At 47.4% G+C, this 12,249-nt stretch overlaps 1 protein-coding gene across 3 annotated transcripts in view; it reads right to left on the reverse strand.

The window, feature by feature from the left end:
* CHTF18 (chromosome transmission fidelity factor 18) overlaps positions 1–12,247 on the reverse strand; it is a 34,754-nt gene extending 22,507 nt beyond the window's left edge. Inside the window, exons 1-14 of one of the 3 annotated variants that reach the window (XM_079952489.1) lie at positions 12,169–12,247; positions 11,911–12,010; positions 9,879–10,142; positions 9,227–9,374; positions 8,673–8,871; positions 8,429–8,518; positions 7,790–7,842; positions 5,887–6,043; positions 4,991–5,203; positions 3,873–3,970; positions 2,981–3,104; positions 2,719–2,864; positions 1,413–1,506; positions 264–362 (exon numbers count right to left, since the gene is read on the reverse strand). In XM_079952489.1, the coding sequence (XP_079808615.1) occupies positions 264–362; positions 1,413–1,506; positions 2,719–2,864; positions 2,981–3,104; positions 3,873–3,970; positions 4,991–5,203; positions 5,887–6,043; positions 7,790–7,842; positions 8,429–8,518; positions 8,673–8,871; positions 9,227–9,374; positions 9,879–10,142; positions 11,911–12,001 (1,776 nt within the window). In that variant the 5' untranslated portion in view covers positions 12,002–12,010; positions 12,169–12,247. Of the gene's footprint in view, positions 1–263; positions 363–1,412; positions 1,507–2,718; positions 2,865–2,980; positions 3,105–3,872; positions 3,971–4,990; positions 5,204–5,886; positions 6,044–7,789; positions 7,843–8,428; positions 8,519–8,672; positions 8,872–9,226; positions 9,375–9,878; positions 10,143–11,910; positions 12,126–12,168 lie in introns of those variants that run through there. The other 2 variants (XM_079952490.1, XM_079952488.1) reach the window with 2 other exon arrangements.
* Between the last annotated feature and the right edge of the window lie 2 nt (positions 12,248–12,249).

Here is a 12,249-nt window from a genome sequence, read left to right on the forward strand (position 1 = left end):
ATTTTAATGTGATTTTCACCCAAATATGTGTTTTTATACACATTTTTCCCTAATATATGCACTTCTGTGCCTTTGTTGTTGTTAATCAAATAGGGAACTGCATCACAAAACTCAGGCAAGTGTGAATTTCAAAGAGGGGCTAAATTTTGGTTTGTGCATTGATGCTTGAAGTGAGAATGAGGTGGTCCCTCATTAAAATGCAAACAAAATAGAAATTCTCCTCCATCCCTGATATAAGATGAAAGTGGGGTGTGTGAAGTTACCTGCAGGGTGTTAATACAAGAGCGAATGTCATTCTCTGCCTTTTCACACAGTGCCAAGAGGGCCCCTGTGTCAGCCTTCATGCCTTGCTTAACGGTGATCTGAAATGCAAAAATATGTATATTAGAGGCAGCTGCACATGTGAACATTTTATTGTTTTTTTAAAAAACCCTCAAAGCAGTTTGCAGAAAAGTTAAATATAATAAAATTGGCACTATGAAAAATTAACCCTTATATTTTAAGACTTTCAAAAAGATAAAATAACAACAGAGTAGAAATAGATTAAAAGTCGAAGCAACTTTCCAAACATATACCATATTTTTCGCCCTATAGGACGCACCGTCCCATAAGGGGCACCTAGTTTTTGGGGGGGGAAATTAAGGGGAAAAAATATTTTCCCCCCAGGCGCGGGGCTGGGGGAAGCTCGAGCTTCCCCTGACCCCAGCCCCCAAACAGGCAGCTCTCTGCAAGTCGTGGGAGCGCTCCTGCTGCTTGCTGAGAGGTCCGCGAAGCCTGGACGCACTGAGCTGAGCGCGCACAGGCTTCAGCATGCAGGCAACTCTCCGCAAGCAGCGGGAGCCCAGTGCCTGGCTCCTGCTGCTTGCGGAGAGGTCCGCGAAGCCTGGATGCGCTGAGCTCAGTGCGCACAGGCTTCAGCATGCAGGCAACTCTCTGCAAGCAGCGGGAGCGCTCCCGCTGCTTGCAGAGAGGTGTGCGATGCCTGGAGAGCGAGAGCGGTCGGTGTGCACCGACCCCTCTCGCTCTCCAGGCTTCAGCGAAAGCCTGCATTCGCCCCATAGGACGCACACACATTTCCCCTTCATTTTTGGAGGGGGAAAAGTGCGTCCTATAGGGCGAAAAATACGGTACTACTTAATCAACAAAGACCTAAGTGGTCTACACAAAACTGTGTAAAATATTTATTAAAAATAATAAAACTGAATGGATAATAAAGAAACATAATGAAGAAGTGAGCTAGCTTTTGCCAAACGTCCCTGGATTGCTTGCCTGGCGGCCATGTTCCTCACCGCAGAAAGAGCCACTAGGCCAGGTGAGTTCTTTAAACGCTGACACAGGTACAAAGTTCATGCTGCAGAGAATTATAGTCCCAAGGCAATGGAAGAATAAATTATTTTGGATTTGGGTCTTACTTCGTGCAGCCTCTGGACCAGCCTGGATGGGGCCGTTGAGGGGAAGTTGAGAAGGAAGGCTTGTTGTCTCAGCAGACGCAGAGAAGGGACGTACCTAGAAAAAGAGAAGAGGCAGAGATGTATATTGGCAGGGAAATAACGGAAGGAGTCCTGAGTTAAGCACAGAACAGGGCCTGCCGCTAGAGGCTGAGTTGCAAAAGCTATGGATGGGCCTAACACAGATACTCACGAGATCTGTTCATCACAAAGCATGCCGGTGATTTAGGACATTGCTTTCGGAGTGGAATCCGTTTCATTTGCACCCTCATCTCCAATTTGTTTTTCAAAATAAATTTTATTTGACTTTACAAGTGTAGAGTTATAACAATACAAAATGGCAATATCCATATTTAGAGATTTCTCTGAATCTCCAGACTTCCCACTTTACCCTCCATGGGTCCTATTATAAACCTTTTCAACTGCATATTATTTCATCATCCAAATTTTATGTCTCTCCATTTTGTCCGTAATATCGTCTACGTTACAAGTGTTATTGTAATCCTGCTAATGTTTTCATCATCTTACAGTGGTCTCTCAAGTAAATTATTAAAAAATTCCTATTCTTTGTTGAAGTTTTGGTCTTCTTGGTTCCTGAGCTTTCCGGTCAGTTTTGCCATTTTGGCATAGTCCAACAGTTTAGTTGGCCATTCTTCCTCATCTCTAATTTGTATGCAGTACAAGTTTCTGGCTGTCAGTGTGGTGGACAAAATGGTTCTGAGAGTAGAGTTGGTCAGGGCTGAGGGGAGAGTGGGCTTTTAGTCCAGAGACAGAAGAATACAAAAATCCAAGGGTGGGTGGGAGTGACACAAAAGATACACATGTTCAGGGTTTGAAATCTAATAATGGGATTTTTCAAGTTTCAGCTTTGAAAATTCAGGAGACATTTCTCCTCAAGATGTGACAGGCCTAATGTGGGAAATGAAGCTTTTTAGGCCCCTACCGATAAACAGTAACCAGTCAAGATGACCAATGTCATTCCCACAACGCTTTGCTTCAACCTCCGAACAAGTAGTGTGGCTCCCATATGTGAATTTATTTATTTGATTACATTTATATCTCACTGTTTTCTCCAAGCTCAAGGTGGTGTATGTGGTTCTTCCCCATCTGAATTAATCCCCACAACAACCCTGTGAGGTAGGTTGGGCTGAGGGCAGTCACTTGCTCAAGGTCACCCGGTGAGCTTCACAACCCAGTGGGGATTTGAACCCTGGTCTCCCCCAGGTCCTAGTCTGACCACTATGCCACACTTGCCCAGACAGAATCTTACTGGTCATTGCAGATGCAGATGATTGGCCGCAGAAGGAGCCCCCCTTCTTTTCGCCTCTTCTTGCTGCTTGCCCCGCTGGTACTCCCGCCCGATTCCACCTCTGCTGCTTTACGGTTGATGATGCCCAAGAGCACATTGATGGATGCCTGAAGAAGAGAACAGGGCAGAACAGAAGGAAAGGCAAATTCTTGGTGGAAAAGGGATGGGGTCACCTCATGGCCAACGCACACTCTCCACCTTACATGAAGAAATTCTCTCTCACCATAGGAGCCCCATCAATCTCATCAATAATCAGGCAGTTGGGCTTCTCGTTGGCTCCTAGCACAGACTTCATCTGGGTGGCTGCTTCAATCCGCGTTTTGAAGACATCGGGGCTACGGTCATCGCTGAAACAAAAACCTTGCCTCAGAAAGGTTGGCAGAAGTGCACCGACAGTGGATAATTGAATTCCATAATATAACTACGCTCAGCATTAAGAAGTTCTTCCTTTTATCTCTGCTGAATATCCCAACATCTGCTGGATCCAAGGCTGGCCCCTTTTCTGGGGAGGGGCCTGATACAGAATTGCTGGCCTGGAATTGTCTCCCAGGAGAGCTGCGTACTGGCACCTTTCATGCTACTTTAAAATTCCTGCTGAAAACCCAACATTTCGGTGAAACCTTTGGCTCAGCCTACCACCTCTTATGCCTCTTGCTGCTCCTGCTGTCAAATATTAGATTCTGAACTCCTCGAGGCAGGATCTTGTCCTTTTGTTACTCTGCAATAAAGCAGGTGTGGGGGACCTTTGGTTCAGTACAACCTGAACTACAACTCCCATCAGGCCTAGCAAGCATGGCCAATAACCAGGGATGATGGAAGTTGTAGTTCAGGTTGTACTGAACCAAAGGTTCCCCACATATGAAATAAAGGAATACAGCCTGTAAGGTGGCTTAAGCCAAGCCTGTAACTTATGTCATGACTTGCACCCATTTCACAGATGTGACAAGGAAACAACTGAGCCCCCAAAAGGTCACCCACAGGGCCTAGAGGGGACATGAACCTGTGAAGCCTACATCTAGTACTTTAGTCATAGTGCATTTGTAGTCTCGGAGTGGTTTAGAATTGCAGGTGGCAGGGAACCCAGAGAAAGGCAAAAGGCTCCTTGGCTAACTCACCTGGCATTCATCTCCACCGTGTTGTACCCAGCATGTTTCACAATGACGTGAGCCAAAGTGGTCTTCCCCAGGCCGGGTGGTCCGCACAGGAGGGCAACCTGCAGGCAACAAACAAAGAGAAAAGCCACAATAACATCAAAATCCAGGGCTTTACAGCAAACCTTGCAAGCACTTTTTGCACCTTAAAAGGAAAAAAGGAGTTAGAACATATTCCCCAAACATTTTATCCTTGGTAGGGTCAGCCTCAACTTTCACTTTGTTATGCCCAGGTGTGGATCTAAGCTCCTATTCCATTTTTTGTAGTGTAAGAGGTTAAGAACAGAAGAACAGCCTGCTGGATCAGGCCAGTGGCCCATCTAGTCCAGAATCCTGTTCTTACAGTGGCCAACTGGATGCCTCTGGGAAACCCACAAGCAGGACCCGGGCACAAGAGTCTCTCCCCTCCTGTGGTTCCAGAAACAGGGATTCAGAAGCATCGCTGCCTGAAACCATGGAGGCAGAGCATAGACATTGTGGTGAGTAGCCCTCAAAAGCTCCTTCATGAATTTGTCTAATCCTCTTTTAAAGCCATCTAGGTTGGTGGCAAATCCTGCCTCCTCTGGGAGCGAGCTCCAGAGTTTAAATCTGTGCTGCATGAAAAGTCCTTTCATTTATCTGCCCTGAATTTTCCAACGTTCAGCATCACTGGATATCAACAACTTCTAGTGTGGGATGCGTGTGGATAAATATGCATGGGATCAGCCTGCACATTCATTTTGCAACTTTTAATCACTGCACTGGCTTTTGCATCTACTCCCTCGGTGGAGAAGGGTATTCCAAAGAGGGGTCACCCCTCTCGTTTCCTCCACACTTAGAACATCAACGACTGCAGCTGTTTGCCTTTCCGTAGGACTTTTCCGGGCCTTTCCGGATCTGCCTGCTATGCGTTTACTGTGAGAGGCCAAGGCAGCGTAAACTGGAAATGACTAGGCCAAGCAAACAGCCTCTTGTGGATTTTTGAGGGGATATTTGCTGAGACCTTTTGCAAGTGCCTTAGAAGTTGCCCAGCTGCTTACAGGATCCAGGTGGACAACCCCCTGGCTCCAACGCCCTTCACCACCTCAGCCAGCCTCTCTCACTTTGTATTTTGGTCGGTTGTGATGGTCCAGCTCGGCCTCCAGGGCCTCCTCTGTCAATTGGGCTTTGCTCTTCCATTTGCTCTGCTGCTCTTTGGGGTGTCTGGATGTCTGGTGAGCCTCGGCGCTTGTCTTGGGCTTCTTGGTGGGCTTCTCCTTCCCAAACACAACCGTGTCCCAAAGCTTGAGCCACTTCAAAAGGCAGCGGTTTGTGTACTGAGGGGGGAGAGAGAAGAGAGTCAGGACAACCTTCCTCAAATGAGGCTAAACACACAGAAATTTCCAGTCAGCTTCAGAGGCCCTCATCCGAGTACCCCTTATGATAAAGAGGGCCTTTTCAGTGGTGACCCAACTGCCTAGGTTAATTATTATTATTTTCATTTGTGAGTTGCCTAACATAGGGCAGTCTTTGCACCAAAGCCTCCCGGCAAATTGCAATGAATAAGTAGCAACACTGAGGTAAAATGCTCAGCAATATTCAGGTAAAAAAAAGAGAGGGGGGGGTTGAGAAGGCTTAAAATAGATGGAGACCTGCATGTTCTTTCATTAGAAACAAACTGCTTTACCCATTTTGTATTGGGGCCAGGCCCTGCTTCTGAGAGAACATGCAAACTTCCAATCATATACTATTCCAGAATGTGTTTGGCGGTAAAACTGTGTTACAGGAGCACTACTGAACGATGAAGGAAAACAGTCTCCAATTAAACCTTCTGAGATTCCACTTTCCCTTCCTCAAGCTTTTCTTTACCACCACAGGGACTAGAAACTTAGAAAGGACATCCGGGTTCCCTAGAGGAATTTTATACTCAGTTGCAACTTCTGCGCTTCTGCAAGGCAGCTGCAAGCTGCATGGAGAAATGGTGCCCCCTAAAGAGCAACGGTTGATGAGAAACTCTTACATCATCACTGAGCAATTCCACGTAATGCCTGGGAGCGAACCGATCAACCCATAGGGACCCCTGAGCCTCCTCCCCGTCCTCTTCCGCTGCGCCAGACTTCCCTTCTTCCTCACTGGGGGCTGAGGCTTCGATCGGAGTCTCCTCATCCCCAAGACACCTGCAAGAAGGAAGACTTACTTTAAAAGCACTATACTGCTGGGTAGGGAGACTACCTATTGGCAGAGCTCAAAAGCTTCCTGCTCATCTGTCAGGGAACTGCCATCGGAGCCAGAGGAGGAGGGAGGGCTTCAGAGGGATTCCAGAGAGCGTCCCAGGAGGGAGAGAGGCAGCCCATCTTCTGGGGAAGGAAATCAGCGTAGCACCAGTGGAGAAGGGGGGCAGATGGGGGAATCGGTGAGGGGGCTCCATGACTCCTCGCCGGAGACCAGCGGGGAGAGCACGGGTCCTCCGCTGCCCACACCCTCCCTGCGCAGAAGGCTTCCGCGCAGGGAGAGTAGGCGGAGACTAGGCGTCAAAGAGCTTCTTTGCTGGAAGAAGTTCAAGAAACGCCCACTGACGGATTCTGCCAGCGATTGAGACAGCCACAGATGAGTGGCTGTCCGGACAGAAAGGGTTCACCCCGGTAACCCAGCCAAGCGTGGTGCCGATTTACGCACAAGCAACCCCTAGAACCATTACATCATCTATTAGAACACCCTGCTGCATCAGGCCAATGCCTCATATAGCATCTAGTCCAGCATCCTAATCTCACAGTGCCCACCCAGATGCCCCAATAGGAAACCCGCAAACAAGATCTGAGCAGAAGAGCCCTCTCTCCTCTTGTGGTTTCCAGCAACCACAGAAGCATTGCTGCCTTAGACTGTGGAGGCAGAGCCTAACCCAGGGGTCAGCAACTTTTTTCAGCCGTGGGCCGGTTCACCGTCCCTCAGACCATGTGGTGGGCCGGACTATATTTGTGTGTGTGTGTGTGTGTGTGTGTGGGAATGAATGAATGAATTCCTATACCCCACAAATAACCTAGAGATGCATTTTAAATAAAAGCACCCATTCTACTCATGTAAAAACACACTGATTCCCGGACCGTCCGCGGGCCGGATTGAGAAGGCGATTGGGCTGCATCCGGCTCCCAGGCCTGTTTGCCTACCCCTGGCCATCATGGCCAGTAGCTCTCAAAAGCCTTATCCTCCAAGAATTTGTCCAATTTTCTTTTAAAGCCATCCAAGTTGGTGGCCATCACTGCTACCTGTGCGAGCGAGTTCCATAGTTGTGCTAAATGAGGAAAAACCTTCTTTTATCTGTTCTGAATCCAAGCAAACTTTTATGTCTCTGCCTGTGTATTTATAGCTGTCCAAGGCTGAACCTGCCAATCCAGGAGAAAGAAAGAGCTCTAGGTGAGTGGTAGAAAGTCCCAGGTTGTGTGTGAAGGCCACTGCCAGTCAGAATAGACAAGCTGGGGGAATATGAGGCTTTAATAGACCCTTGGACTCTCCCTGGGCCACACTCATTTGCAAGTCCTATCCTCCATCCCCTCTTCAAGTGCTCTGGCCTGGCTGTGATATGTCCTTGAGCTCCTGATGGCCTGGATGGAGGACCACAAGATGTGAGAGGGTGTAGAGAAACTCCAAAGACTTCTGCGCAACTCTAATATAGGCTACTGTACGAAGGTCTCACCATCACTGCTCCACCCACTTTGCCTCTGGTCTCATCCATCACCGGACAGCAGCCCCCAGAATGTTGCCTACCAGCTAATGTGGTCCTTGAAGCAAATAAATAAATAAATAAAAATGCTTCCCACCTTTGTCATAGGTAATACCGACCCATTCCAAGCAGTGGCTTGACTCGAGATAATTCAGCTTCCTATTACCCTAGAAAAGCCTTTAGGAGGAAGAACCACCAAACCCACCTGTTCAGAACCTCCGTCAGCTTCTGTGAAGACTCACGGATCTGTCTCCGGCGCTGGAAGGAAAAGGAGAATGTAAAACTAAATGCAAAAACACTCACATAGTGGAGGACAAAGAGTGTGTGCTTGTGTTGCATGACAGGTATTTCATTCTTCGCTTTTAAGGTGCGTCTTCATTTAAAAGCAAAATCTGAACTGGACGAAGCTATTCTGTATGTCAGGAACGTGGAACCTGTGGCCCTCTGGATGCGGTGGGACTACAACTCCCATCATCCTGGGAGCTGGAGACCAACGACATAGGGAAAGCCACAGGTTCTTCATTGCTGTTCTACATCCCATTTTGAGTGGGCTGTCAGGAGCACACTGTTGTCTCATGCTCCACTCCACTGTGGTTTGCTCAAAAGGGGTTTGGCTGATGCATGCATTTACCAGGAGAGGTCCAAAGTCCCAGTTTGGGTACACATCTCAGCATATTAAACTGACATGCACACAAGTCTTGTGCACTTCCCTTCCCCTTTTTGTTGCACCACGACTGAAGGTTTAATTAACCATAGTTTCTTGTTGCATCTGGACTGGGTAACAACAGTTATCAGGATCAGAACCAGAACAAACTAAGGATCTGAAATCACAAAAGGACAATACCTCTTCAGTAACTTGTTCCTTTACGTAGGAGAATGGGACGCCCAGTAGCTGAAGCGGCCTCTCTCTGTTCCACCCAACCGAGTTGGAGAGCTGCAGAAAGCAGAACAGATTTTCATGCAAATTAAGTGCCAGTCTCGTCAGGAGGATAGAAGGCTGCCCACCTCCCCCTGAGCTGAAGCAGTGAAAGGAAGAGGGTGGATGTAGCGAGCTGTAGAAGAGCTCTGCTTCTTGGTCCTGCTGGTACCTGCGTTCCCATCCCATCATCCTTCACAGCCATGAAGACTCGGGTGCCGTCAGTGGAGGTCACGTTGATATAGTCCCCCAGGATGGGCGGTCGCTTGAGGACCTTCCTGCTGTATTTTTCTTCTGGTGGTGTAACATGCAGTGGGAACATGTCTCTCACCCCCGTGCCATCTGGGATCCCAAGTGCTTTGAAGTGAGTCCTTTGAGGTCCAAGAAACACAAGGAGAAGAATCATCAGAGGGCTCAACACTGTCCTTCAAAACATGACGTCGGAACAGATTTTGGAGAACAAGTACAAGCACTAGACTTGTTTGGAACTTTACTGTGTTCCAGGGTTGCATTATGCCTAATGCTGACCTGGCACCAGACATGAAGTCCTCAGAGTTGAGGTCCTCAAAGTCCTTCCATACCCTGAGGAGCAGGCAGTGCCTCTGAATCCAATGTGGAGGATCCCATTGAAGATCCCTCTGGGTGAAGACCCCTGAAACTGTCAGATTTTGAAAACTGTGCAATGAGGGCAACAACGCTCTCCCCCCTTCCCACCAGAACGCTCACCTTTCATCCTGCAGTTCAGAACTGGCACCTGGAGGAAAAGGGAGAGATGCTCCATTCTGAAGTGGCTCTTTGATGGCTTGCTCTTCCTCTGTCCCAAAATCCAGCTTCTTCACGACTTCAAATCTCCGTTGGCGCTTTGGCTTTGGAGCTGTCAGACCCAAAATGAGGTGAACAGCTATTACAACAATGTGGGCTATTGGTCTTCAGAGGGATAGCATGCCGCAGCCAGAAGAAAACTGACATGCCAGAAGATCTCATAGAATTGTAGAGTACGAAGGGACCCCTACGGCCATCTAACCCAACCTGCTACAATGCATAAACCACAGCTAAAGAGTCCCTGACAGATGGCCCTAGAAAAGACCCTATCGCCCCCGCACATTATAGGGACAGTGTGTATAGTGGTTAGTATTGGACTAGACACAGGCTCAAATACTCCACTCAACCATGGAATGGTCTTGGGCCAGTAATTGTCCCTCAGCTTGGCCTACCTCACAGGCTTGTGAGGATACAGTGGAGGACTAACAAAACACTATGCTGCTTTGAGCCCTGCAGAAGAAAAGCAGGATATAAATAAGACGATCTCCTGCCAAGCTGGTATCAAGCAAATTAGCACTACTTGTATGAAAAACTCACAGCACACAGCAAAACTTACTATGAGTAGCAGTCTCCTGGAGAAGTTGACTTGGAGAGATTTCTGGTTCCACTGCAAGGCATTCTTGTTTCCCAGACTTCAGACCAAGATGGTTGACGGGCTCCTCAGAGAGGACCTGGCCTTGAGAAGCCTTTCCTATGCATGGCTGGCTAGTTACAGGACTGGAGCCCTTAACCAAATCCCCGGCAGCGAGGGCCTCTTCAAACGTACGCTTTCTGCTTCGGAACTCGGACACTTTATGGGAGGGTGCCGAATGTGCTTCTTCTGAAAGAAAGGAGTTAAAAACCACAGAGAGCATGACTTTGGCCATACCTGGTAGGGCTGCATAACTTTTCTTTTTTTTAAAAGAGAAATAGGTCAGATTATCTAACGATCCATTAGGGCTTACAGTGGGGTCCCATACCAGCTCTGTGTGGTAATTTAGAGATGAGCTCTGCCAAAAAAGGGCTGCTATAAAATTTGCTATTAACTGTACCAAACCTAGTAGCAATAGCTGTAACCGTTATAGCTTGACCACATAGTTCAAGTATTGGTAACTCAATGATTCTCCAACATCAACTTCGTTGGACTGGTCATGTTGTTTGGATGCCTGATTATCGTCTTCCAAAGCAACTACAGTCGTACCTCTACTTACGTATCCCTCCGGATACATAAACTCCGGGTTGCAAACACGGCAACCCTGGAAGTGTATACTTCTGGGTTTCGCCTCACGCGCATGCGCAGAAGCACTCTATTGCACCATGCGTGTGTGCAGAAGCGGTGCCTCCGGATACAGACTTCTCAGGTTGCGGTTGGACGCCCGGAATGAATTAAGTTCGTATCCGGAGGGTCCACTGTATCTATTCCGAACTTAAAAATGGAAAGCGTAATGTTGGTCAACAATAGAGGTTTAAAGACTCTCTCAAGGCAAATCCAAAAAAATGTACTACAAACACCAACAACAGGGACACACTGGCCTGCAAGCGTTCCAATTGGAGAATGGCCTTTACCAAAGGTGTCATGGACCTTGAAGACTCAAACTCAGGACGAAAGGGAGAAATGTGCCGAGAGGAAGGCATGTTTGACAAATCCTCACCGTAATCAACTCCCGCGCGTAAACCTATGCCCCACTGTGGAAGGACGTGTGGATCCAGAATTGGCCTCCACTGTCACTTAGGGACTCGTTAAGATCATGTTCATGGAAGACAATCTTTCTCTGCTACGTGTGATCGTCACAGAAGACTGGTGCTCAAAGATCTGCACTGGCAGACAATCTGCTACTGGGCCAAGTTCAAGGTTTTACTATTTGCATATAAAGTCCCTTATGGGATGAGCTGCCCATACTTGAGATTGACTGCACCACTTTGACTGCTTTGATCTGCAGAACTTGCATTTTTAGAAATGTCAGAAAATATCTGTTCCAATTTTACAAGAAGTCTGCCTTTTAGTAGGGCTGCACCTGCACATTGTTTTATATATCTGTTTAAATAAGTTTTCACTGATTTTATGGGTTTTAAAAAAAAGTTTCCTGGATTTTAGTTGCGTTTTAGCCACAATTTTATTATGAACAGTGCTTGGAGCTTTGCTGTTTGTTTGTTTGTTTATTTATTTATGTAGATCTATAAACCATTTCGCTGATGTAATGATGGGGTTCAAGAACAGAGCGGATGTAATGAGGATAAAATCCTATATACATTTACCTGGAAGCAAGCCCCACTGAACCAAATGTGATTTACTTCTAAGTGGACATGTACAGTATAGAATTGGTCACTGTGGACAGGTCTGCTTTCCCCCCTCTGATGAATTTTAGATTGGAGCCTCCTCAGGGCCAGGACCTGTCTCCCAAGTATACTGGTGGAGTTCTTTAATACATACTACTGGTGAGTATTTTGGATTGTTTTTACTCTTGGTTATATTTATGCTCGGTAAATGCAACAGGCGGTCTTGCTGCTGTTGCCGCAAAAAAGCCACAGACTCGCCCCCCCCCCATTTCGGCCTCTCCTTTTCAAGCCCAAAATTCTCTGACCGTCAAGAGAAGCCCATCAGCCCCCACCTTGCAGCTCAGCCAGCGCCTCCAGCTCGTCCGCAAACTGCTCCTCAAATTCATCTTCAATGCCATATAGCTCGTGCTCATCTTCTTCCATATGCAAGATCTCTTCCCTCCCTTGCGAGGCGGACAAAAAAAGGAACAGGAAAATATTTATTTAAAAAGCTGAGTTCCACAAACTCTCTCGCTTTGTTGCTTGATGGTATGCAACAAAAAAGCAACCCCCTGCAAGGAAAAAAGCAAACCCGCTTTGCAACTGCAAACAGTACAGTACCTGCAACAGACCAGCTGACTTTTCCTTTTTGCAAACCAGCGCGCGCCCTGTTTCAGTTCCGGGTGAACGTT

The sequence above is a fragment of the Podarcis cretensis genome (genome assembly GCF_951804945.1).
Source record: "Podarcis cretensis genome assembly, chromosome: 14".
NCBI lineage: Eukaryota > Metazoa > Chordata > Lepidosauria > Squamata > Lacertidae > Podarcis > Podarcis cretensis.